This window comes from Pogoniulus pusillus, chromosome 27 (genome assembly GCF_015220805.1).
Source record: "Pogoniulus pusillus isolate bPogPus1 chromosome 27, bPogPus1.pri, whole genome shotgun sequence".
NCBI lineage: Eukaryota > Metazoa > Chordata > Aves > Piciformes > Lybiidae > Pogoniulus > Pogoniulus pusillus.
In genome coordinates this window covers 11,486,532-11,512,647 of record NC_087290.1, presented here as the reverse complement: position 1 = coordinate 11,512,647, position 26,116 = coordinate 11,486,532, and the positions used below count along the sequence as shown (strand labels likewise).

At 50.5% G+C, this 26,116-nt stretch overlaps 1 protein-coding gene and 2 long non-coding RNA genes across 8 annotated transcripts in view; 2 read left to right on the top strand and 1 right to left on the bottom strand.

Annotated features, from left to right (window-relative positions):
- Window positions 1-13,429, top strand: part of BCAS3 (BCAS3 microtubule associated cell migration factor) — a 413,259-nt gene extending 399,830 nt beyond the window's left edge. For 5 of the 6 annotated variants that reach the window (XM_064166577.1, XM_064166584.1, XM_064166578.1 and 2 more), the window contains one exon: window positions 12,535-13,429. In XM_064166577.1, the coding sequence (XP_064022647.1) occupies window positions 12,535-12,683 (149 nt within the window). In that variant the 3' untranslated portion in view covers window positions 12,684-13,429. The remainder of the gene's footprint in view (window positions 1-12,534) is intronic. The other variant, XM_064166581.1, reaches the window with a different exon arrangement.
- On the bottom strand, window positions 8,286-12,931 carry LOC135187671 (uncharacterized). The gene is made up of 2 exons (XR_010307405.1): window positions 12,847-12,931; window positions 8,286-8,606 (listed from the first exon to the last, which is right to left on the bottom strand). It is a non-coding gene; the product is annotated as an uncharacterized LOC135187671 (long non-coding RNA).
- Window positions 13,430-14,641: 1,212 nt separating the features above from the next.
- On the top strand, window positions 14,642-18,402 carry LOC135187437 (uncharacterized). Its single transcript, XR_010307336.1, has 3 exons — window positions 14,642-14,709; window positions 15,292-15,369; window positions 18,334-18,402. It is a non-coding gene; the product is annotated as an uncharacterized LOC135187437 (long non-coding RNA).
- The last annotated feature ends 7,714 nt before the right edge of the window (window positions 18,403-26,116 follow it).

Genomic DNA, 26,116 nt, shown 5'->3' with positions numbered 1-26,116 from the left:
TCTGGGAAGGCTGCAGGCAGGAAGGTGCAAGCAGAGTCAGCAGCCAGGTCCTGCTCTGCTCCAGCTCAGTGGCACAGCATCAGAAAGGAGCCATGGGTGGTTGGGGGTGGTGAGCACATGCAGCACCCTACTTGAGGTGAGTGAGATGGAAATGGTGGTGACTCCATAACTAGAAACAGACAGCACTGTGCTGGGGTAGTCAGTACTATGCAATATGCTGTGGAGGGAGGCTGGAGTGTGTTGCAGTGCTTGTTTTCTGCTAAGGGAGAACATAGCATTCCCTCGAATAGCATCTCCAACCTATTCCCACAGACCACTCTGAGCAGCTCTCCTTGCTGGGCACTGCAGCCAAGACCAGGCTGTCAGGTGGAAATGATGTTTGGATGAAGGCATTCATCAGAAGACAAATTAACTTTGCAGCTTTCTTCCCTCATCTGCAGTGAGGAGATGAATGGTGCAGGGACAAGTCTCTAGCTTGGAATCTGGGAGTGATTTTTTTTCCCTCCACTCAGGGCTACTTTTATCCCTCTGAAGGAAAATGTTTAGGTGGTATCATTTCAGGATTGTGTTGTCTCTTTGGTTTGTCTTTTGGAACCATGACTGGTCACCCATTGAAATTTTAGAGTGGTTTAAGTTGGAAGACACCTCAAAGATCATCCAGTTCCAACCCTCTGTCATAGGCAGGGACACCTCCCACTAGAACAGGTTGCTCAAGGCCTCATCTAACATAGCCATGAACACCTCCAGGGAGGGAGCATCCACAACCTCCCTGAGCAACCTGTGCCAGTGTCTCACTCCCCTCACTCTAAAGAACTTCTTCCTAACATCCAGTTTAATCTCTCCTCTACCAGTTTAAATCCATTACTCCTCATCCTTCATTACAAGACCTTCTCAACAGTCCCTCCCTAGCCCTCCTGTAGCCCCCTTCAGATACTGGAAGGCCTCTACAAGGTATCCTCTCTTCTCCATGGTGAAGAACCCCAACTCTCTCAGTCTGTCCTCATAGCAGAGCTGCTGCAGCCCTCTGAGCATCTTTGTGGCCTCTTCTGGACTGTCTCAAACAGTTCTATGACCTTCTTGTGTTGGGGGCTCCAGAACTGTGCACAGTACTCAAGGTAGGGGGGGCACAAAAAGTCTGCAGAGGAGCACAAGGTGAAAGGCAGGTAGTTACATTGACTTCCCTGCCAGATGCCCATGTACAAGGCAGGCTCTGCACAGCTTGAGATGATTTAAATTGCCTTTGATGTGGGCTGTGGCCAGAGGAATGCCTTGGTTTGCCATTAGGTCTTTTAGATTTCACACAAGGGTTATCCTCCTCCACGCACTCGTCCACAGGCTTGTCCACACATCTGACAGTGCCCATGAGAGTGCAGCTGAAAAGGCAGAGTATATTTGGATCAGCACTGAGAACAAGTCTTAAAATTACGGATTTGCAAAGTGAAAACCTCCCAATTCCCTTCTTTCTGCTGCCTTCTGGTTTCAAGAGGACAAACATAAGCCACTGTGCAGAATGACTCCCTTAATGAAGGGCCAAATTAAGCTTCAGATGTCAGGTTTTTATTGAGGCTTTCATATTTAACATCAGAATTTGGAGCTGTATAAATAAGAGAGAGTGTATTAAGAGCCTCAAGCAATCCTGCAAGAGAATGAGCCCACAAGGTTGGCCTGTTGTTTTTTCCAGGCTGGGTTAATACTCAATCTAGGTAGAGATGTGATTTTAAGGCTACTACTGCAAGCTCTGAGTGCTTTGTAAAATTGGGTCTGTGTTCAGAAAATTGGTCTGCTTGGAGCAGTGATGGCAACATAATCTTGACAATAATTGGCTAAATAGACCAAATAAGTCACGTTTGGAGCTGGGATTATTTGGATGGGTTTGGAGTTTCTCAGCAACACTCAAAAGTAGCACCGGGGAAATGAAAGGAGGAGACCTCTGCTCCTTAGATCTCCACCTGAGCTTTTCCAACTCCAGAGCCTTGAATTGTTTAGAGGAGCAGACAAGGCTGAGTCCAAGGTGACATCATTTCATCAACAAAACTCTTCTGATCTGGACCAGCTGAGCATCTGCTCCCCTCAAACTTTTAACTTCTCCTTTGAATTCAACCCAAATTCCAGTCCAGCTTCCTCCTCGGCATCAATCTGCACCGGGGAGACAGCCCAGAGCCTCTCAGTAGCTTTCCTGACTGGCCCAAAAGGCCACTTCATGTCAGAATTACTAGAAGCTGTGCCAGAATTACTTTGCTTTGTAACATTATCCTTCTAGAATGAACTCAGCAATACATTTGTGTCAGAAGCACACAAGGCACACATGCAAGAAGCACTCAGATGCATGCTTCAAGCACAGGGCTTGTCCTCCTCTGGGGCTGCCTTGTCTTCCCAACTGAGGGTTATTAAAGAGGCCAAATAACTGAGGCAGCATCACAGGAGGAGAAAAAAAATTCAGCTTTAGACATGAAAGAAGCTGCTGAAGTTTGGAGGGTCAGGCGTGGCTGAAATTGCCCATTCAGCAGATCAGCGAGAGGTAATCACTGGGCTTGTGGGTTTGACCTTCAGTCAGCTTTTCCTTACACAGCTTTTTTGCTGGGACTGTTCAGCCTTGGCCAGGAGAGAAGGAAGGATCCACAGCACTCCCTGTGTGCCCATGACTGTCACCTTCTGCATGGTGGTTTTGCTACAGCCAGCTCTGAGACAGAACCCCCACTCAAGTGGCTCCAGTTCTGGTGGATAGGGAGATGCTTAGACCCTTAGGCTCTTACGTCCTTTCCAACCTTAGACCCTTAGTTGGAGGGATCCTAGATCCACCTTAAACAACACGTTGGATCCAGACCTGCTCTGGATAGAAGTGTGGTGGCTTCAGGATTGGGAGCATCACCTCCAAAATGCATGAGCAAGATCCAAAGAGCCTGAAGGGCATAGGACACAGGTCTGGTAGGTGCCATGAAGATGCAAATTACATTGAATTTGTCTTTTCCTTTGTGGGGTGAGAGCCTGACAGAGGGGTCACTGTTGAGCAATCCAAGGCACTCCCATAACCCTGGGAATGACAGACCAAACCCAGGAATTTTAATACAGTGTTTTCTCTGCAAATGCTTTTGGTCTGATATACACAGATGTGCTGCTTGCGTAACTGAAGATGCAAGATAATTCTGCCTCAATACACTTGAAAAAAGCCCTTCTCCACAGATGGGTTTGCACAGGAGAAGTGTGTAGAACATGAAAAGTATGGTACACGATTTATTCTAGCAACATATTGAAACTTTCAAGGTGGGGTGGGAGGGAATTCCTTTATTCTCAAGCAACCATAGCTGCATATTCATTTTAAAAACTCTTGGTGAAACCTTGCATGAGGACTTGGCTGTAATGACAGGATGAGGAGTAATGAGTTTGAACTGGCAGAGGGGAGATTGAAACTGGATGTTAGGAAGAAGATCTTTAGAGTGAGGGTGGTGAGACATTGGCACAGGTTGCCCAGGGAGGTTGTGCATGCTTCCTCCTTGGAGGTGTTCAAGGTCAGGTTGAATGAGGCCTTGAGCGACCTGTTCTAGTGGGAGGTGTCCCTGCCTATGACAGAGGGTTGGAACTGGATGAGCTTTGAGGTCCCTTCCAACCTAAACCATTCTATGGTTCTGTGACTCATAGGCTTCCACAATGTGGATGGGCATGCAGAAAAGTCTTTTTCTGTTGAGCATTTGACTTTTAAAACCTCACATACTGCCTAAAAGCAGTAACTCATTCCTCTGAGGTGCCATTTATGTAGGAAAACATCCTAAAACTCTTTGCAAAGTGAAAAAAAAGAGAGAGAGCTCTAGGAAACTTGAGATTATGTTTTAAAAGCACTGCAGTCATTGTGAAAGTGCCTATCGTGGAGAATATTCTCCCTCTAAATGCTGCTCCTTTATCTAGTGCACTTTTAACCTTCCATAAAATGCTCAGAGACAAGTTGGGCAAGATGCCAAAGTCTTGGGTCTCCTACTCTGTAGGCTTCGAGTCGTGTGGAGCTTTTTGGATTCTCTTTTTAAAATCAAAAGCTGTTTGCCCTTTTTTTTTTTTTCTCCTTCCCCTTTTGGGTAGACAAAATTCTTTTAGAAGTTCATGCCTGAAAATGTTTTGTCCCTATCTCCACAATCTCTTTGTGCCTGAGGTAAACCCAGACATTTATGTAAGTTCAGATGTCCTCCCCATTTCATAAGTGTTAGTTGTTTGGCATCTTCGTGCTGAAAGAAGGCACTGGGAATGGAACCTGCAGTCTCGGCGGGGCTCTGATGTTCAGAAGGTTCAGTCTCCACTCCCTTGCTTCCCTGCTGCCTCCTGTACCTCCTCATCTCCTTGCTGTATCCTGCCACCTTCTTTCCAAGGTGTCAGGTTTCATCTCCAAGTGCATGGCACTAAGGAGCTCTGCGTGGATTCAGCGTTGGAGCTGCTGTAAGGGAGTTTGACAGGAACTAATATTTTACATAGGCCACTGAGTCCTGATTCCAGAGAAGTTGTTCAGGCAGAATTTGCCAAGCTTCTTTGCAAATTTAATGCAGGTGCTTTTGTGGTATCTCAGCATCTCTCAGGTTGAAGCAGGGTGAAATGGTTCTAATACAGGGGTTGATTTTCAATGTTCAAATGCCATAGTGTTGGCATTTTGTCTTTTGAATGGCGTTTAAAATTGCCTTTCTCACACTGCTGGCTTAAATAAGGAAAAAGAAGCATTTTTCAGAAGCAGGTCTGTCGTGGCCAGCCAAAGCATCACAGTGAAGTGGTCCCCACAGCTGCCTGTGCTGGTTGCTGCAACATGGGGGGAGCTGGTATGGGTTAGTGTCTTCTGCAGGAGCAGAGCATGGGGCCTGGGGCAGAAAACAGGTTTAATTCACTTTTAAATATTATTATAATCATACAAACTTGTCAACATTATAGCAACAGAGAGTGCTGGGAAGTGACTTTCTGCCTGTGCTCTCACTGGAAAAGAGCAAATAGGCTTGCCCAGAATTTTCTTTTGTCCATCTCAAATGAAAAGGAGCTTGGAAAATTAAGAGCTTTGGTGACTGGTTGGTGTTTTTATTACACTGCAGTTTCATATTAACTGTTTTCGCTGATCTGAGTACCCAAAAGTGAAGGTTTCCCCCCGGGATATGGTGCCCTCCTTCCCCCAACTCTGCTGTCACTCCCAGCAGGGCCACGGGGCTGGAGTCAGCTCCACAGGTCCTTGCCTTGGAGCAGCAGCCAAGGGTGGTGGAGATGGGTTATAATTAGAGCTTCCTCATTAGCATAATTGCATTTCATATCACAAAAATAAGAGAATACCCAAGAAAAAAATACAGAAGCAGTAATACAGCTTCCAAGGCTTTAATGGCAGGGGTGAAATTTGTAACCTCCACATAAGCTTTCGAGCTCTTTCCTGCCTTGGCCTGCACCGTGCTCATCCCAGGTAGTGGCAGCAGCTCCCGTGGGGAGCAGTTATGATGTTCATAGTAAGTGTTCATACAGAAATAGAGCCAAAAGTGTCCAGCTAAGTTTGGGATGTTGTCTAAACATTGCAGGATGGAGAACTGATGTATAAAAGTGTGTGTCAGCATACTGGGGAGCAGAAATCAGGCTTCGGGAGCCAGTGTGAGCTCCTCTCGGGGAGGGGGAGCATGTCCCAGTCCCCTCAGCAGCAATCAGTGAAATAAAAATGTTTAACTAATCCATTCACTGGGGAGCGTTGGGTAAATTACAAACAGTTTAAGAGATCCTCAAGCCTTCCATTGTGCTACTACAAATTGCCTTTTAGTGTTGGCTCCATATAGGATCCTTTTGAATGCGAATCCAGATGGCAGAAGCTACGTAATTATTATTCATTACAGTTAATAAGTAACACTCAGAAGCCCCAGTCCAGCTCAGCAAGTCCCCTGTGATAGGCATTGTGCAAAGGTAAGGGTGAAGAGAAAAAAATTAGTCCTGGCCCCAGAATGTTGTAGGATTTCTGTAAAAGACAAGAAGGTCTGAAGGGCTCTTAGGTTTGCCTGCCCAGGAACACAGACTCGTACTGAGAGCTCTGTCAGCAGGGACTCTTCTGTCCTCTCCTCCAAACGAAGGAAATTATCTTCCATTTTAAAATAAGGCTCTAATTTTGGCCTTTCAGCTGTTCATTCCAAAACTACTTGTGGCCAGGGAGAGCTGCACCTCGTTTTCCCTGCCCGCCACTGGGAAGTGCCCATCTTGCATCCTAATTTCAGGGCGGGGGCTGAGGCCGTTCCCGCGCTCGCAGCCCCCTCGGTGCGTGGTGGAGCCCGAAGCGTTCCCCAAAACAATTGCTGTGAATGACAGAACTGAAATCGAGGAGATTCGAGCCCTGCTGGCCATTACCCCACTTCCTGCATTCCTACTTGTTAATTGTCTAATTCCTAACGAGTCTTCAGGCGTCTGATGGACTTTCTGATGCGTGCTCACGCCCGACGCTTCCTTCCCTCCCCTTCCTGGCCTCATCCCTCACCAGAGACCTTGTTCCTTTAAAAATGCCATCCTTAAAAATCAGAAATACTCAGCCCAGCAAAAGGAAAAGGGAACTTGACATTAGTTGAGCTTGAAAGGCTTGGTGCTGTGAAAAGTGACTGACGTGTGAAAAGAGGCTACAATTAGTTCTTTCCCCGAGCACTCTCCCATTCAGTCCAGGGTCACTCCTTCAGCGAGCTGCGGCTTTGAGGGTAATGTGTTGTGACAGTTTGAGATGATGAAGAATAATTCTTGTATTCAGAGCTGCTGCCGCTTCCCCACTGCCCTGACACATCAGGCTGCTGTCATTGTATCATTTATCCCGGGCTGCGCGGGAGCCTGGGCAGCCCTGGGTAGGTGAGAGGGAAGGGTCGGTTCTTCCAGAAAGTGATTTGAGGAGGGTGTTTTGCCACCGTGCTTAACAGGGGAAAGCAAACAGAGAGAAAGGAAAGAAGCATTAGAAGAAATAATGGGCTGGAGACGAGACTTCTTTGAGTAGACATAAAGGAGATAGCACGGCTTCAAGTGGACCACTAGAGAGAGAGCTCGGAGGAGAAAGGCAGCATAATTTATGAGTGTTCCGGGCAAAAGAGGGCTGTATAGATTTTCTTCAGGCATTGAATTAATGTACCCTATCAAATGGTTTCACATTTAAGCTTGGCAGGGCTGCGTACCTTTCTAGATTTGATAGGGTCCTTTGACAGTTCCTGGAGCTTTCTGGAACTGAAGGTGCAGCTGTGTTGCTGCTCCAGACCTGAGGAGCCCAGGCTGTCCCCAAAGCAGCTCCTCCTCTTCTTCCTCCTCTCTGGCTTGGCAGCAGCTCAAGGAAAACAGAGCAGCTTGGCTGGTAGAAGAGGGGACAGGACCATCAGGCTTCAGCATAGTGGTTGAGGATACTAGCAGAAAGAAATGTCTTGTGGGAGGCTCTCTTTGCGGTTTCTCATGTGGTGCCATAGGAAGGCTGTGCTGGTGCCAGTCTGTGGGCAGGCTCGCTGGAAGCCATGCCAAGCAGAGAGCAGCCAGCATTTGCTTTGCAACACCTTGAATGCCGTGTTCCTCTCCAACCAACATCAGTGTTCCCACAGCTCCCAAAGGCGCCAGATGCTGCAGAGCCATGGGAGGGGGACAGCTGTCCCCAAGACGGGCTGAGGAACCTGGCTGGCCACACTGTGCCACCTTCCCCAGCTTTTGATGGCTGCAAGAAGGATTTTTAGTGCTGCTGCCTTCAACTTGGTGGGAAGCACATGTGCCCTGAAAATCCCTGTTATTCTGGGACCCTGGGTGATGCTGGCGGTGCCCATTACTGTTACCATCAAAAACACAGGCAGGGCTGTTCCCAGCTCCCCTGAAGTGACTTTCTCCTCATGGCTTCAGCAGATGTTCCTGCTCCTTGGTCTTTTTCTCCTGACTCTTTTTTTCCCCCTCTCTTTTGCAGGGCAGTCAGAACTCTGTGAGTCGTTTCCTCTGGGGACATGGGCAGGTTTTACTATTTACGTTTCCAGTATTAGCATTTATTTGTATTTGTGTTTGTTTTTCACGGGCTTCTGAAAGCCTGAGGGAGCCATTTCTGGGGCCAAAATAATGCAAGTGCTGGTCTTCTCACAGTATTTCATTTCCTTGATGGTGGAAACGCTACAAGAAGAGCAGGTCTCATGTTATTTTGACCCCGTAAATAGCTCCCAGAGGCCCCTTTCTTCCTTCTCCCACCCACTACTCCCCCCCCCCTCAAATCAAATATTTAGGTTTCTGCAAAGCCTGACTTCTCAACCCTGGTTATCTTGCTTCAGCAGAAGCAAATTGCAGTTGTTACAAAATAGCCAGAGAGTCTATAAGGCCGAATGGGTTTTATATGATGCACAATTTGTTGGCTACTGTACAAGTTCATTAAAGTGTATCATAAGAGGTTGTTTTACTGGTACATTTAAGGAAGTTAATACATCTCGACAGTGTATGCATGGGGGAATGCAGATACAATAACCCTCAGACAGGCTGGGGCCAAGTCCATTCCTGGCGTAACTCCACCGAAGTAAGCGCCACATCCTGCTCTGCCAGCACGGTGCTGAGCCTTCAGCCAGGCTGTCCTGCTCCTCACCCCATCTTTCCATGAAGGAATCCTGCATTTTGCTTCTCTTCCGTGTTTGTCAGCAAGTCTGTTCCCAGCACAGAGGGTCAGAGAATCATTAAAGTAGGAAAAATCCTCTAAGATCATCAAGTGCAACCATCAGCCCAACACCACCATGCCCACTAAACCAAGTCCCCAGGTACCATATCTAAATGAGTTTTTTAACACCTCCTCGGATGGTGACATAGAGGACATTGGTGGTCTGATCACTTTTGTGACACATCTTATTTAGGTCTGAGAACTATTTCACTTCTTTCCAGATGTAACACAGGGCTTGGCTGCTCCATCCTGGAGCAGTGGGAGGTCAGCCCTGCTGCTCCACCTGTCTGTAGGGCCCTGCCTCAACTCATACCCAACAGCCTCACCATGCCATGGTGGCTTCTTCTGCACTTGGTGGGACTGTCCAGGTCTATCAGAAATCATCTCTTGTTGTTTTACCCCATAAGAGGAAGGGCATCCAACACCATGGAGCCATTCCCAGTCTTGTCTGAGCCTTCCCATGGGAACAGCCCCAATGTTCTTGTGTCTGCTGGAAGGTCTGGAAGGAAAGATAAGTTCTAACTAAACTTTTGGGGGAATTAATTATATTTTTTTTTATTATCAACAAAACAGCTGGGGAAAAAAATATTCATTTAGGGCAATTCATGAGGATGTGCTGACTGTGGTCCTTGGGGTCATATGTGCAGCACAGGTAGTCCCTGGTGACCATGTAAAGGCTAATTGCTCATCTCGTGTGACCCAGCTGTGCACGAGAGCCAGGCTGGGGCGAGGGCAAGAGCCCAATTTCCTGAGCACAGCAGTGCTTGCTGCTGCAGCAGTCAGAGGTTTTACAGCACTTTCTTAGGTATCAGCATACATGGCTCGTCTGCTGCGCCGTGTAATTAGTTCCAGAGCAAGCGGGCTCGCGGTGCTACACTGTTTGAGAGCACCCGGGGCCATTTACCCAGGGGAATGTGCAGTGCTTGGGATGTGCAGGAGCTCCCCTGCTCTTTAGTCTGACCCCTTCTTCAAACCCAAAGCAAGCTCTCTGCAGGATAGAGGGCTGGAAAACATCCCCTCCAGTTCCTCTGGAGCCTTTGCATCTCTTTTGTGCTCTCTTTTGCTCCTCCTGGTTACAAATGTCTGGGAGTAGCAAGGAGAGAGAAGTGGTGATGCCAAGCTAGGACAGGACCCCAGACTCCCTAGCCAGGCCCTGTTCCCACTGCTCTGCCTTCCCTATGTGTTGTCCATACTTTTTCCTTGGCTGGCATTAGTCTCTGCAGTGCCACCCCCTGGCAGTCCCTCACAGAGGTGACAAGAGCTGCTGTCTCCAGAAATCCCACAGCCCCCCAGAAACCACCCTACAGGTCTGAACTCCCAAAAATCCCATCCTGGCAGGGCATACTGTGTAACAGAAGTCACCAAAGGACAGGCAGGACATGATATGTCCAAGGACAGGCAGAAGCTGGCAGGCAACCTGAGGGACAGAAGTGGCCATGCACAAGCCATGAGGCTGTGGGGAAATAACTGTTTCCTTGATCTTTCCTTCTCCCTTCTTCTGCTGCGGTGACTGAAAACACAACACTTGCCTGAAAATCAATTACAGCTTAAAAAGAGAGAGAGAAGCAGCCCAAGCACTGTTTGAGGAGCCCCAACCTGCCCAGTGCAGTGCTGCCCAGCGCCCGAGAGCTCTGACGTGGGACATTTAACTGAAGCCAGCTGTATGTGCAGGGAGATAAAAGCCCCAAATCAGACAGGATAAGCACAGTATTAGTGTGGGATACGCCACTCATTTCTGATTTAAATTACTGTTTTCACTTCCTGAACTCATGGGAGAGTGAGGATGTGAGGAAAATGAAGAGGTTTAGACATGGACATTCCTTCCCCAAATACTGGCAAGAAATGGTGATGAATCCAGCTGAGCTCATTAGCATCACTGCTTATCGGGTGACTGGTTTCCTGCTGATCTGGTTTTCATGTATCCTGGGCAGATTATCTCTGTTGCAAATTACCTCCATGGTCAAAGACTAACCTCTGATCCCTCCTTTCCTAGGTGTGCACTCACCTGACTGCTATCCCCACCGTGCCCAGGCAGTGTCCCAGCATGCTGAAGTGGGATGCTTTTTGTTCCAGTGAAGAACTGACTTTCTGCTTTTGCTGGGCACTTTGTGTATAGATATGTCCTTATCTCTGAGTCCTGTTGCAGCAAAACAACTGTCATGATGTTTACAGTCATTGAATCAGAGTTGCCTGGTTGGAAAAGACCTAGTCCAAGATGACCATATCCTAACATCTCCCTGTACACAGTTGTTAGCCCACATCCCTAAGCTCCTCATCCAAATGTTTTTTAAACACCTCCAGGAATGGAGACTCCACCACTTCCCTGGGCAGCCTGTTCAGTGCCTGATGACCCTTTCAGAGAAGAAAGTTTTCCTAATCTAGACCTCTCCCGGTGCAACCTGAGGCCTTACTAAAGGTTAACTATCTTGGAATGAGACAGAGGTGTGCAAACAGTGTAGTGATATTTAGCAGAGAGCAAAGTGGGCACCGCTCTTCCCACTCCTGCCTCTGCAGCTTCTTTCAATCCACATCCAAGCAAAACTCCTGCTTCAGGGAAAAGCTGCCAGGCTGCTCCCATGGTTTCCACCCTGTGCCATACACACACATGTCACATGCAGAAAATAAGGGTTCTTTTTTTCATCCTTCCCCTTTGGCAGCAAGGGAATTCTATGCTAGGAAGCTCCTATCATAGAGCCATAGAATGTCTGGAGTTGGAAGGAACCTTACAGATCCTCTAGTTCCAAACTACCTCCCACTAGATCAGGTTGCTCAAAGCCTCATGCAACCTGGTCTTAAACACTTCCAGGGATGAAGCTTCCAAAACTCCTCTGGACTGCTCATTCTAATGTCTCACGACTCTCACAGTGAAGAACTTCTTCCTGATGTCCAACCTAAATCTCCTCAGCTCTAAATCCAAACCATTGCCCCTTGTCCTTTCCCCATCCCATGCCCTGCTGCTGTTGGAAGTTGCATTCGGGGCCACACGTCACAACTCACCAGAATATTTCTTGTAGCCTGTCACCATGTGTCTGAGGGGAGGATTCCTGTGGTGGACATGGGGCTCTGCCTAATCTCACCGCTGCATGTCACCGCTGAGTGCTGGCCGGGGCAGCGCTGCCCGGCGACGCTGCCGCATGCTGCCACCCAGGCAACTGTTGGGTTCAAGTGGTTCAGAGAGGCCACGGTTAGAAGCGATGCTCTGTGCTCACAAAAATCTTCCTGGCTGAGATTAGGGAGCAGAAAAGGCTCTGAGAGGTCAGCGAGGGGAGATGTCTGGATGTGTGTGACTGGGAGAGGGAGAGCCACAGGCAGGCCTGCTTGCTCCTTTTGCTCTGACGCACAGCTCAAGCACGTAGGAAAGGAGGTGCTTTTTTCTTTTGGCTTAAAAAAGCGGAGTTATTTATGTCCATTTCTGCAGGATAAAGGCTTGTGGAAAGTCCCTGCCATTCCCAAGGTGGAGAATGGCAGTGGTTACATACTGCTGGTATACACCACCAGTGACCAGTGTGACTGACACTCCCCAGCATCCCAGCACCACTGCTGTGAAGGAAAAGTGCTTCATCACCTAACTGTACTCTTTGCACCCTGCTCAGTTCAGCTGTGAACATCCCCACTCTCTAGTCCTGATATGTCATGAGTCAATAGCCTTCTCCCCAGGCAACGCATCACTCTCTGCGCAGGGTGTAACATCTCCATCGAGCTCTGCTTCAGCTCAGCTGAGCTGGGAGCCTGGCCGGAAAGTAGAACCAGGAGCTTGGATGCCCCTGGGGTGATCCATCAAGTCGCCTTGGAAAAGATGGATGATGATGAGCTAACGTTAGAGCAGTGATACAGTGAGATTCGTCAATAAAGTGACTAACAGCACTTGGGGTCTCTCCCAAATGCTAACCAGGACCTGTTTTCTCTCCCCGTTGCAGAGCTTCAGCGAGAGGGAAGCATAGAGACACTGAGTAACAGCTCGGGTTCTACCAGTGGCAGTATCCCGCGCAACTTTGACGGCTACCGATCGCCCCTCCCCACTAACGAAAACCAGCCCCTCAGCCTTTTCCCCACAGGATTCCCTTAAATCAGCTGAACATCCAAGGGGAGATCCAGACAGGGTAACAAGCCACCTCTCCACCTAAGCAATCCCAATGTGTCCGTCACCTGCCAGCTGGCTGCAGCACCGGATGCTCCTCGTTACCCTGATAAATATCAGCAACTCTTAAACCTTCCTGAACCATACTCACCAAATCTTGACTTTGTGTTCCCGTGCAATACGAAGAGACTCCATCTTCAATCCCAATATCTCTGCAGCTTCTTCTTTTTTTTTTTTCCACTGTGTTCAGGAAGAGGTTTGGTGGAGGAGAAATACTTCAAAGCCATTTTTGGTCGAGCACATGGTTGCACAACCATTCTCCGCTTTTTTGGCATCGAGAGGTGAAGGGAATCTCCGTAACTCAGAGGAGCTCTCACCATCTGCAAAAGTGCCGAGCATTAAGGAATGAACTGGAGAAAGTGGAAACTGGAGAACTTTCTGTGGACAGGGTTGATAATGTTATTCCTTCCTCATGCATCTCCTTGCTGCCCTACTTCCCCCCTGATAACTCATCAATGCCAGGAGTATTACAAATGGAAATGTTTCTTTTTGTTCTTTGGCAGAAGTCTTTCTCTCGCTACGGTTTTCTTCTAGTCATGTATTTTAGAAATGTACTTAATTGACTAACTGCAGTCACAGATTTCTCATATTTGGTTATAAAAGTTGCTCACTGGAACTCAGATATATGTCCAGAAATGCATGTGTCATTGAATAAATCTAAGTTAAACAAGAAACTGCTTAAATGGCAGTGTTGATGGAGTGGGCTTCGTGTATCTTCCTGGACCAGACTATGTGCATATTTGCTAACTTGAGGGCTTTAATTAAAGCCATCAGTGGATGTTGTGCAGCCAGTCTAGCTTGCTCCCTGCTTTCTGCTCCCTCTCTGCAAGGACAAGGTTCTTAAGAGACAGAGGCAATATGACCTGTGGTGTGGCTTGCACCCACTTAGCACCGCCACAAGTCAACACTCGTCTCTGTTCAGGTGTCTGAGCCTAACTCCGTGTGTTGGTCAGGGCCCTGCTTCTTCACCCACTGACTTTGGTGAGACAAGGATCACTGGAAGCAGAGTCACCCACCTCCATCTCTTGTATTATAGGATCACACCTAAGAGGCTTTGCAGAAGCCATATAACAGCCTGAACCCTACTGAATGTGCACAGTCGAAACCCAGCAGCGCATAACTCTGCTGATAAAAGAGTCATGGGCTCACACAGGAACCACACGAATTCCTATGTCTCAGCCAACTTGTGTCGAGAAGCAGAGAGTGAGATGGGACTGTCAGCTTATGAAATTTCCTCCCCACTGCTTGTTGTTTCCAATAGAAGCCATTTGAGTCATGGCAATGAGAGGAAACTATCGAAACCCACAAATCTTTCTGCACTCTTGCAGCTTAAAGCAGCCACACTGACTGACGCAGAACCCTTTTCCTCTCCCATCCCCAAACACCAAATTCAGTCTTGGGCTTGGTTTATTTGTTGTTTTTAACTGGAATGCCACAACTCAGAAGCTTTTTTTGCCCTTTTTTTTTCCCCCCTCTCTCTTCAGGCTTGGAAACCACTAAAAAAAAATGTGAGTCTGCTGCAATAATTTCAGCTTCTTGCTTGGTTTTCAGTCAGTCCTTGCTCAAGCAAAAAGAAAAACTTCCCTGGGATGAAATCAGAGGAGAGTTCGCCTGTCAGTAAGTACTCACAGCTCCGTCCCGCTGGCTGTATGTGCCATAGTGCTGCTCCTTTTATGTCTGCAAAAGAATGGCTTGAAGTAAGGGGCTATAGGGCTGGCACTGGGGACAAATGGGACCGTGGGGTCAAGTCAGTCCACATCAGTAAGGATTTTTAACACGGTTCAGGCCAAGGTCAGCTCCAAAAGTTCAAACAAAATCCAGATTAACACACACAGAAGGGATTGTGTTGTCACCGTGGTGCTTGTTTCCTTTCAGGCTTTCCAAGGAGCAGCCATAAGGGACAAAGTTCTTGCAGAAGAAGGTGATGAAGGTGGTGAAATCTCCATCCCTGGAGGTATTTAAGAGTCATGTAGTTGTAGTGCTTAGGGATATAGCTTAGCCAAGGACTTGTCAGTGTTAGGCTAATGATTGGACTCAATTATCTTAAAGGCGTTTTCCTTTATCTAAGCAATTCTGGGATTCTGGGACTGCTCTTCTCCCTTCTGCCGTGGACAGCTTGGTTGCTGGTTCTTACTGAATACACCAAGAAGGATAGCACACAACGTCGAGTGGTGTCATTGGAAATGTATTTGTTGTTGGCAGGCATTAAATCACTTTTTAGAAGTGCTGCTATACAGCCATGTGGAAAATCCCAGTCTGTGAGAAGCTCCTTTGAATCAGGATGTTTTGTTTTAAAAAAAGAGGAGAGAGAAAAGGGAGGGGAAAAAAAAACCAAACCCAAAAACCTACAAACTGGGGCTGTACCAAAATATTTTCAGTCTGGTTCACTGAAAAGAATGTCCTAAATTCCCCACTATTGATAGCCCTGTAGCCAAACTCTTCAGAAAGCCTGGAGCTTAAAAAAACCAAAAATAACCAACACCAGCAAGCACTGCTATGAGGTGGCTAATTTAACTTTAATTTGATACTTTCACAGATGACCCAGCAGAATAACCAGCGAGTTCCAGCTCTTCAGTGAGCCAGGGAAAGCCAAGTGTGTTGCAACAGTAACTCGGTAGGATTTGAATCAACAATATCTCCATAAGGTCTGACTCAGAGATAACTCTATAGGGTCCAATTCAGCAGTGACTCCAGGTTCTGATAACTGTAGATTCTGATTCAGCAATAACTCTGTAGGGTCCAATCCAGCAGTAACTCTAGGTTCTGATAACTGTAGATTCTGATTCAACATCAACCCCTCAGGATCTGATTCAGCAATAACTCTGTAGGGTCCAATTCAATAGTAACTGTATAAGGGCTGATTCAACACATCCCCATGGTGTGTGTCTTACTCACAGGGCATGCCTGCTCCCATGGGTGGCCCCTGCCTTTAGTTTACGCCCAAAAGCTCCCCACTGCAGATGAGTGCCACGTGTTTCCCTGCAACACCACCTTTCCTCCACCTTCCCCTCAGCAATGATGCCCTTTACCAGGTGCCAAAAAAGATTGCTGCTCGTTGATGGTGTCTAGAAAGGGAGGTTTGCCCTGACTTTAATGCAATCAGCTTTTCAATCTTAAAGATATGACCCAAACCCCACTTAAAGCAAAAATAGCAAGAGCCTAGTGTTCTTCACAGGATTTCAGATGAGTGTCTCCTGTTGTAGGGGAAATAATCCAGGAGAGTTTGAAGACCCCAGGTTTCCAAATGCAACAGCTAGCACAGGCAGCCCAGCAAGAAAGTTGTGCCATGATATAAACCACTGGCTCAAAGAGAGCCCAAAAGTCATGTTGGACTAGCAGGTTTTTAAACTGTTTCCAGTAGTGGTAAGCAGCAGCCTCCTGCTGAGTTCAAAAGGCAAAACGTCTCATTTAAAGCGGGGTGGACTGTATATCACTCCCTGCATAAAGTGAAGCTCTTCTATTAAGAGTTGAGTTCAGATTTCATGAATTAAGGTGAAATACTGCTTTCTTATCCTAGCCTGGTTTCTGTAACAAACACACACATGTAGCCTGCTTAAATCATGGAAGGGGAATGGTTTGGCTGTTTGAAGAGAAGTGGAAAGTCAAAGGTTCTCCAAACGTGACAGCTCAGAGTTCAAATGAAATCAAACCTCAGAGCCAGTCCATGGGCCTGGCTATGACCAATGGGGGTGATGTTTCCTGGTGCTGTGCAGAGCATGTGGGGCATGGGCTTCACTCAATTTGCAGGTGAAGCTATGCCCAAGGTAAGCTGATAAGCCCCATCCCACAGCTCATCTCTGCCAGTCCTGCCCTGCATAGTGTTTAGCCAGCCTGAAAATGAAGTGTGCTGGTGATGAGGTTAGGAGAAGGCAAATCAGCCAAGGGAACCAACCAAAGACAAAATGATGAGTCCAGTTCTGGGGCCTCTGCATCCATTCTGGGGCCCCAGACACATGAAAGACATCAAACCTGTTCAGAGGAGGGCCACAAAGTTAATCAGAGGACTGGAGCATCTCCTTTATGAATACAGACTGAGGGAGTTGGGGCTGCTCAGCCTTCAAGTACCTGAAGGGAGCCTACAAGAAAGCTGGGGAGAGACTTTTTACAGGGACTTGTGGTGACAGAATGAGAGGTGAATGACTTTGATCTGAAAGAGGGGAGATTTGGGCTGAAGATTAGGAAGACTTCTTGACAGTGAAGGTGGTGAGACACTGCAATAGGTTGCCCAGGGAAGTTGTGGATGCTCCCTCCCTGGAAGTGTTCAAGGCTGGGTTGGACAAAACCTTGAGCAACCTCTTCTAGTGGGAGCTGTCCCTGTGCATGGCAGAGGGAGTTGGAACTTGTATGATCTTTAAGGTCCCTTCCAACCCAAACCATTACACGGGATCACAGGATTGCAGGACACCAGGGGTTGGAAGTGACCTAAGGAGATCATTGAGTCCAACCGCCCTGCTAGAGCAGGACCATAATCTAGCTCAGGTCAGGAACACATCCAGACAGCCTTGAAAGTGTCCAGGGAAGGAGACTCCACAACCTCTCTGGGAAGCCTGTTCCAGTGCTCTGTGACCCTTGCAGTTAAGAATTTCCCTCTTGTGTTGAGGTGGAACCTCCTGAGCTGCAGCTTCCATACATTGCTCCTTGTCCTATCCCAGGGAGCAAGTGATCCTATGAAAATACCACCGACCTCTCCATCCTCCTTCCCCGAGAGAGAGCCTAGAGGGAAGGTCTGCCCCAAAGTTCAGCTGTGAAAATCCCTAAACCCTGCTCCCTCTCTTCTGTGACCCTCCAAGCACAGTGTGGGGTAAACACGAAGTGCTTTCATGGGGAGGCTTCCTGCAGAACTTGGGGGCTCCGGAGCAAGCCTGCACTGTGTCTCCGCGTTTGTTTTCTCCCTGCCTTGGCTCTGGCTCGCCGCTGCTGTGCAGGGGTAGGAAAGTTTGCACCATTTCCTGTTGTCCTTCCCTTTATGCTCCTGAGATATTGTAAAAATGTTCGGTATCCTCCAGTAGGTTGTAATCACTTCACCCTAATGTTTCACAGCTGCTAAGTGTAACTTTAAACCCAACCAGCTCAGCACTTACAATTAAGCGAGTTCAGTGGAGCTGAGATGAGGTCTTTGGGATTGAAGAAAAAAACAGAGAGAGAAAACCAAACTTGGGATTTCCCCTCCCACCCACCCCAAATTTTAAGTGGATAAAATGGGAGCAAAAGGTATGGAGATGAGAGGGGAGTTTTAATGCAGTAAGTGATGAGTGGCTTATGTGGTAGGAGAAAACAATTGAACCCAAGGCTTGGCCTGTTTCACAGATGGAAAAGGCACTGGGACAAGCATGTGCCTGTGGCAGCCACACCTCAATGGCCCAGTGTCTGCATGAACCCACTCCTGGAGCTCCCTGCTTGCCCTCTGTAGAAGAGCCCATAAAAACAGAATTGGCTGGAGACGAGAGCTGTGCCCCTCACCTGTGCCTCTGAAGGACAAAGCCAGGGAATACTTCCACCCTGTTCTCACTCCAGTATAAAACCTTTTTGCTAGCCCAGTGTTAGCTGAAGCTTTATGCTCAATTTTTGCCTCCCTCAGTTCCTTGGCCCCAGCATCAAGAGCTTGTGGTGACAGGATGAGGGACAGACCACATAGGAACATGACCAGGTGAGTTTTGAAAGTCTCCAGAGCCTGTGCAGCCTGTTCCAGACCTGGGGTATTGCATCCTTCCCTGGCTCCTCTGCCTTCTTCCCTCCAGACCGCTGAGTTTCACCACATCCCCAGTGGTGGGCATGGCACAGCAGGGATGCAGCTTGCTGGCAGCCCTCCCTCCATGAGATGCCCTCCTGCCACCTGACCATAAGTGAATGGAAAAACCCTGGTCTAGATCAAGGAAGAGGCTCTGAATTTTCTTGGGAACTTCACTGTCTGAAATGTATCTTGACTATTCTGCAGCACTCAGCCTGTCAGTAGGTCAATTATCCAGCGAGCAGCCATAGGAAGTTAATTTCTAATTTAACACCATGTTAAAAGGGTGTCAGGTTAAAATCTCATCCATAAATGAGACATGAAACATCTCTTTTAAACGAGTGTCCTGGCTCAAGCCACAGGCTGCTGCTTCTTTTATGGGGTGTAATTACTTCACAGTGAGTATTTGCAATATGATTATAGGATGGTAATAAAAGGGTGCCCAGCTGTGGTGCCAGTTGGGTGCTAACCCCATGCCCACCCCAGCCTCTCTCCCTCTGGATCCTTCTCTGTGGAAGTGAGAAGTGCTGGCTCCTGGGGCTCTGCATTGTAAGAGGCAGGAGTGGGGAAGTTTGCACCTCAGGATTGGGGCTCGGGACAGTTATACCTCAGGATTGGGACTCAAGGGACAGCTACCCCCCTGATGTGTTTTGGAGGGAGAACAAGTGTCTCTGCCTCCCTCACTGAGGAGTCCTCCCCAGCCTGGCACCGTGGTGCTTCACTAGTCTCTGTGGGGTGCCATACCTGACAGTCCTGGGTGGGAACAGCAGCTGAACATGTTCCTTTTGAAACATCCTGGGGAAGGAAAGGACTTTGGAAGGTGGTTTGCTGTGTACTGAAGGTTAGAAGCCATGGTCAAACTAGTGACTTCAGTCAACCAGAAAACCAGAGGCAACACCAGGGAGAAAAGCCAGCCCCATGTCCTGCCTTCCACCTCACTCCCTCTCCCCTGACTCCCTCTCTGAAGGGACAAGCAGGACATGGGGAGTGAGAACTGGGCACATCCTGCTGTTTCTCCTCCCACACAGGGGGTGTCCATGTTTGCTCCTTCTGCTGTTGAAGGGGGAAAGTCCAGCTGTCATGTGGGAGTGATGCCATTGTCCCACCCGGGCAGCTGGCCGGACCACGAGACTCCTGCTCCTGGTAGTTCAGGGTGTCTGTGGGAGCTTGGCAGGATCAGGGCTGCCCTTGCCAAGCTCAGCCAAAAGGCATCATGCGTCACCCCACCACAGGTCACGCGACTGGCTTTGAAATCCTGTGGGTTTCTGTTCCAGAAAGAATCTCTGACTCCAAAGGTTTGGCTCAGATGTGGTCATGGCTGAGCTCTCCTCTATTGCCTGTGAAACCCTGTAAGGTTGGATCTTACTACAGGAGAGCAAGATTTTGATGGAATCAGGTGAACCCCACGGCAAAGGCTGCAAGGAAATGTGGGGCAATGTAATACTGGTGCTAAAATGGAGAGAATTGGTGATGTGCCCACGAAGCTGCAAGGGATGCGTGGGCTCCTCACTGCAGCCCCTCCACTGGCCAGAACTCCTTTCCTTCCCTGGGCTTTCTGGTAAATTCTGCTGCTCTTCCTAATTGAGAAAAGCTGCTGCTGAACATCTGCACAGGCACTGTCCGCTCAGAGACGCCAGCCAAGGTTGTTAGTGCCTGCGCTGCCGCTGCTTTGATGTGCCTGTGATTCACGGGCTTGGCCGAGGCCGCCCCGCAGATGCTGCTGGTGGGTGGTGCAGTGGGTCCCACACCGGCACACCGCGAGGTGGGACAGCACCCCTGCATCTGTGCAAACAGCAGCCCCCGCTCCAAACACCCCAAACCTCCTCGCCAGAGCTCGGGGGGATGACCTCTCCTGCTTCCATCCGCAGAAGAAGGTACTCAGAGGCATCCGGGGAGGTTGGCTCAGGTGTTTCCCTCCGTCCTAGCGGCACACGGTGGTGGTAGTGAGGTGAGGGTCAGTCTCTTCTCCCAGGTGATTAGAGATAGGATAAGAGCAAATGACCCCAAATTGGACATGAGGAAAAGTTGGACTGAATAATCTCAGAGGTTGTTTCGAACATTTACAATTCTATGATTCTATGAAGCGGTGGGATGGTGAGGAGCAGGCATACCCACATGCTGGTGGGATGAGCCCCGGCTCCCTGGTGCAACGGAGAAGCAGCCAAGCAGAGGGAGCGGAACTGGGCTCGGGGTCGGTGGCACCAGGCAGGCGGAGCTGCAGGGATGGGGCTTTGCTCCGTGGGCGCGGGGAGCACAATCTGTGGCCTTAATCCCGCCGTGTCCTGCACGCTCTCAAATCCCCTTCACTTCAACAAGCGCTTGTAGTGTCAGGCCTGCGCTGGGCGAGACGGCGCGCACGGACGGCGGGGAGGATTTGCTCAAGAGGCACTGTTTTTAAGGTGAGATTTGAAGGATGTAAGACAGATGGCAACTGGAGAGGACAAACGGATCAAGTGAAGGGTTTTTTTTCAGCGTGGAGGGGGAAACACGGGAGAGAATTACTGCTGGCTTCAAAATGGGGGCTATTAATACCTGCAGTGTCTCCAGCTTTGCACTGAGCTCGGACAGCCGAGACTCTCACCGGACACCCGTGGAGGGGCAGACACCCGTCTCTTCACAGGACGGGAGTGGGGTTTGTTCTGCCGAGACGAATTGATACTAGCAGAGGCCGAGTATACCCAGACAAAGCCGGGACGGGGTTATTAGCCGGCCGGCAGCCCTGCCATTGTCCCTACTATCTTTTCTCCCCTTTCAGCCTCGCTCCCCATGCCCCAGGTCTCAAAGACCGTGTGTCAAGAGATTAGTGACCTGCACCAAGGGCAATTGCTTGCTTTGTGCTGGCAGCCAGGCGTCAGGGCTGTTATTTACTTGTTATTAGGTGCTGCCTTCGTTGAGCTATCCATGGAAAACACGCCTGGAGGGCAATCTGTAGAGCACATATGGGTGAGGAGTTGGGAGAGGAGACACTTCAGGGCAGCAGGTTTTAGTGTGTGCCCGAACCAAGGTCCCCCGGGAAAGTTGGCACAATAGCCCAGCGTCTACAGAGAAGCAAGGAAAAGGCTGAGCAGTGAGAAAATTAAATGCAGTGCAGAGATGCCTGAGCACAGTGCTAGAACCAGGGCCATGATGGGGGAAAAACCCAGGGTGGTTTGAGTTTTCAGGCTTGCTTTAAGGATTAAAGGGTAGAAAGAGTCTGATCTGTCTGCACAGCATTGTTCCAACTTCCCATGCCTCTGGTAGAGGGAGGCTTAGAGGAGCACAGGTTTTTGAGGAAACGTGAATAAAACAGGAAGACTTTGCCCTTCCATACAGTGCTGGGCCAATGTCAAACTTACTTGTGAGGAAGCCCCCACAAAACAGACAGGTGCAGTAAGAAAAAAATATTCTTGCCCACGGTCCACTCTGAGTGTTTTCATTTTCTCAGCAGTGAAACTCACTCCCCCATAAACAGAAGATGGTGATTTTCTACAATCCTACAGGTCAAACGAAGACCAAAACCACAGCTCACGTGACATAGGAGCAGCAGTGGCAGATCCTGTGTTAAATGGGATTTCAAACACCCACCAGCACCCAGAGGTGTTTTACCCCTCTTTTTATGCTGTAACTTCTGCCAAACTCCTGGGCCCCCCCCCCCAAAAAAAAAAAAAAAAAAAAAAAAAAAAAAAAAAAAAAAAAGAAATGGGGATGCTGGAGGCACAGAGCCTCTGCCCTGATGAGCAGATGGGACCTGGGTAACCCCTATGAGACTTGAGGCTGCCTTGTGCCTTCCCCTTCCTGAGAGGAACTGGGGACATTGTTAAAATAAATAAGGAAGTTTAAAATTAAATTAAGATGGGAGAGAAAACAGGGAGCAGGACCCAGCTGGGGATGCTCCTTCGAGGTCTCGCTGCTCAGACACAGACTGAGTCCCTGAGCAGAGAGAGATTTGAGGTGGGGGAAGCGACAGCCTCCACGGAAGCTGCACCGGGCACGGAGCCTCCCGTGATTTTTTTTCTTTCTCCAAAGCTCTGCGGCCGCCCCCGCCCTGCCTGGCCCCGGAACGCGTCGGGTTTCATCCCGTTTCGCCGAGACTCCTGCGCGGAACCGGAGGCTGCCGGGATTCAGACCGATCCCATCCCGGCCGCACTGGGCACGGTGCAGCTCAGCCTGCGGGACAGTCCAAACCCTCACTTTTTAATCCCGCAGAGGACGTGGGCGGCGGGGCGGGGAGGGTGTCCCCCGCAGCGTTATTTTATCAAATTACACCTTTTGCATCTTTTATTTTAGAGATGAACCAATCGCGGAGTTCAGCCCCGGCTCTACCATTCCGGGACTAATTTCTCTCGGGGAACCTGGGTAGAAAACAAATTACTGAGAAACCCCAGGAGGCCGGTGTGGGACCGAGGAACCCCGAGGAGAGCCGACGCAGACCCCCGCGATCCCGGCGTGAGCTACCCCGAAGGGACAGGGCTGACGAGGGCTCTGCGTCTCCTTTACCCCATAGCAGTCGAGCCACAATCACGCGTGGTGGTGGGCGGCAAGGTGTGTGTGTGTGGGAAATGCTCGTCCCCGGCCCCATCCTATGACGGTGATGAGGCGGCGGTAATGCCATTAGCCCGGGGATTACGCGCCCGCGCTGGGATGTGACACACTTTCTCAAATGGAAGTTTTTTAAACAGAGGGATTTGCATTATTCCCTCACCCTATGCCCCTTCCCCACTCCATCCCTATTCCCTCCCGCCCCCCGCGGTGGCAGCTTGAGTTTCAGTCCGCAGTCTCCTCTGCACTGGCACAGCCGTAGCCGGGACTCCCGGTCTCCTTTTAAGGCAGCAGGTTCGGTACGTGCGAGGCACCGTGCCCTGATGAGGGGAGCCGGGCAGCCCCGGGGGTAGGAGCTTGGAGGGTCCTGAGGAGAGCCATTCCGTCCCCACGCAAGGGAAGTGCTCCCTAATTAAAATAATGTAATAACGAGTTTTTAAAACCCAATCGAGCCGAGCGGGCTCCCGGCTCCAAGCGTCGCGGAGGCAACGAGGGCGAGGTGCAGGTGGGGCGCAGAGGGTGCGCACCCCCCTCGCTTAAAAAAAAAGCTATGGGGCACGGAGGGGCTGCTCGGCTGGGCCGGGGGTCACTCAACCGCTGGTCCTGACAAAACAGTATGGAATATGTGTTTAGAAATTGTTCAAACTCTGGGTAAACTTCGGCGGCATTTGTGTCTGCGGCTCTCCGCCTGTTGTTATTTTCCAGAAATCTGGATTACTGGAAATATTTTCTTTAAGGCTGGAGAGAAATCTAAACAGTCTGAGGGCAAGGGGAGCTCGGAGAAGGAGGATGGGGGAGAAACAGCCCGGGGGCTCTTCGAGTTTCGCCTCGCCGGGCCGCACACGGACGTGGCGCGAAGCTCCGCGGGCGAGAAGCGGAAGGCGGGGGTGGGGGTGGAGGAGACGAGGCTGGTGTCAGTTCGAGCATCTCTGTCAATTGCTGTCGATAAAAGTGAAATAATCAGGCTCCGGTGCCCGGTACATTCGGGGCAGTTGCCGCCGCGCCCCGCCCCGCGATGGGTACCGAAGCTCTGGAGGAGCGGAGTGAGACGTTTTCCGGGATCTCCTGGGGGTAAGGGGATTCCCATGCCGCCGAGGGGAGTGAGGAGAGATGCGGTGCTGCGGGGAAGGGAGGTCAGTGAGAGTAGTCCCCGCCGCGAGTAAGTGACAGCAAACGAGGGAAGAGTCATTACACGTGGGTTTATTTTCCTCTCCGGCTAGAATGGGAGAAGCGGGACTGGGGAAGCTGCTGGGGCTGTGAGGCTGCCCTAACCCCCTCCCCTCCTGCCCCACGGCCCAGCTGAGGCGAGCTGGGAAATTGGGGCGGGTGTAAGTAGGGAGGTACCCCGGGGCTGAAGAGGGCCGTCACTCATCGAGTCCCTTCTGTGGGGTGAAGGAGACTGGGCAGCCGGAGCTGGCACCCCGCACCTGCGGGTTCCCTCCGGACCGCGTGGCCGGGGCCGTCAGGTGTCCCAGGGTCTGTCTGTCCAGCTGTTTCCGGGGTAGCACTGAGGAGTCCAGCCCCCTGGCACAGCGCGACCTTTTTCCCACCCTCCGCTCGGGTTCCTCCGGTTCAGGAAGGTGAGAGTGGCCTCTCCTGCCTGGCTCCCTCTCCAAGCACCCAGCAGCGTTCCTTTTGCACCAGGGCAGGGGAGAGGATGCTCGGCGTCTGCCCCTCGGCACAGGAAAATCCCTTTCGCTCACGGCCGGTACTCCCTGCACCGCCCAGTGCGGAGTAAGCGGTGCCGGGGGCTCGGGGGCCACAGCAGCCCGGTGGAGCCGGGAGGAGGGGGAAGGCGGAGGCCCGACTGCTTGTGAGAATTGTTATTTTTCATCAATCACCCGCAATTTGTGTAAGTGCCCCGGACAGGACACCAGCCGTCCTGCTGGCTGGGGTCACGGAGACAACACAGCGATGGAGAAGAGCAAATTGCATTTGCTCACCAGCTCACAGATCCAAATTACGGCCCTCGCATGGCGCGGGGAGGGGAGCGAAAGGTCCATGTGACATGAGGGAAATATGAAGGACTTTGACAGGTCTTAAACGGCCTGGCGCCAAGGCCTAAGTCTACCGGCTAAAAATAGAAAAGGGATGATGAGTGGAGATGGGCAGAGATGAAAGGGGAAGAGCGAGTGGGGCCGTGCCGTCGAGCGGGTGGGGCGCAGGGGAGGCCGGGGCAGAACCGGACGGTTCTGCTGGCCTGGCCCGGGACAGATTCCTGGCCTGGCCCGGGACGCATCCCTGGCTTGGCTCGGGATGTATCACCAGGGAGAATCGGACCTCGCTGTCCCATTCCGGGGACTCTCTCCCTTCTCTGCAACAAGGTGCGGGGACACCTCTCGTCCCCAGTCCCAGGGGCAGGACTGGCTGCCGTGAGTGTGTTAAAAAATCCTCTGCGGACCCTCTAGTTCGTAGCTCCCTGCCCCATGCTCGGTCGCAGACGGGGAGAACGGTACGAAGGCGGGTTTCTCCTCAGGTGCCTGCCCCGCAGGCTCTTGGGACCGCAAGATCTTAGGTCGGGACCATGCGCGTAGGGCCAGAGCCCCAGCAGGAGGTGCCCTGGACAGTGGGTACCCGGTACCCCGTTAGCCCTCCACCCCCAGCAGTCTCATCGGCTGGCGCCGTTACAGAGGGTCGGTGAAACGAGGCGGCTCTGGATCGGTTTTATTCCGTAGATGGGGTAGTTTGAGACGTTACAGATCTGTGCCGGGAGGCGCGGTCCAGGGGCACTGAGCCGGAGGAGAGGCGACTTCTCCCCGTGTGGATACGGCTGCTTCCAGCCCCCGACGGGCAGGATCACTTATCTCCCGGAGGAGAGGTGTCTGCGCTAGAACCGCCTCCAGCTTGGGGCGACGCTGCGCCGGGGGCAACGAAAGGCTCCGGTTTTGCTTGGTGAGGGGGAATTTCAAATATAAATAAATAAATAAGTGCCCCGTTTTTACCAGGGCTGCCGTCAGCACTTTTCCACAGCGGCGAGGAAGCAAAGTCCAAATCAGTTCTAAGTTTCGGCCCCAGCTCCCTGTTCAATGGTCAGCGGGACAACCCCCCCGGCCACGCTGACCGGGGCAGTCCCGTGGGGGGAACGCGCTGTGCCCGCCCCGTCGGGCGCGGTGAC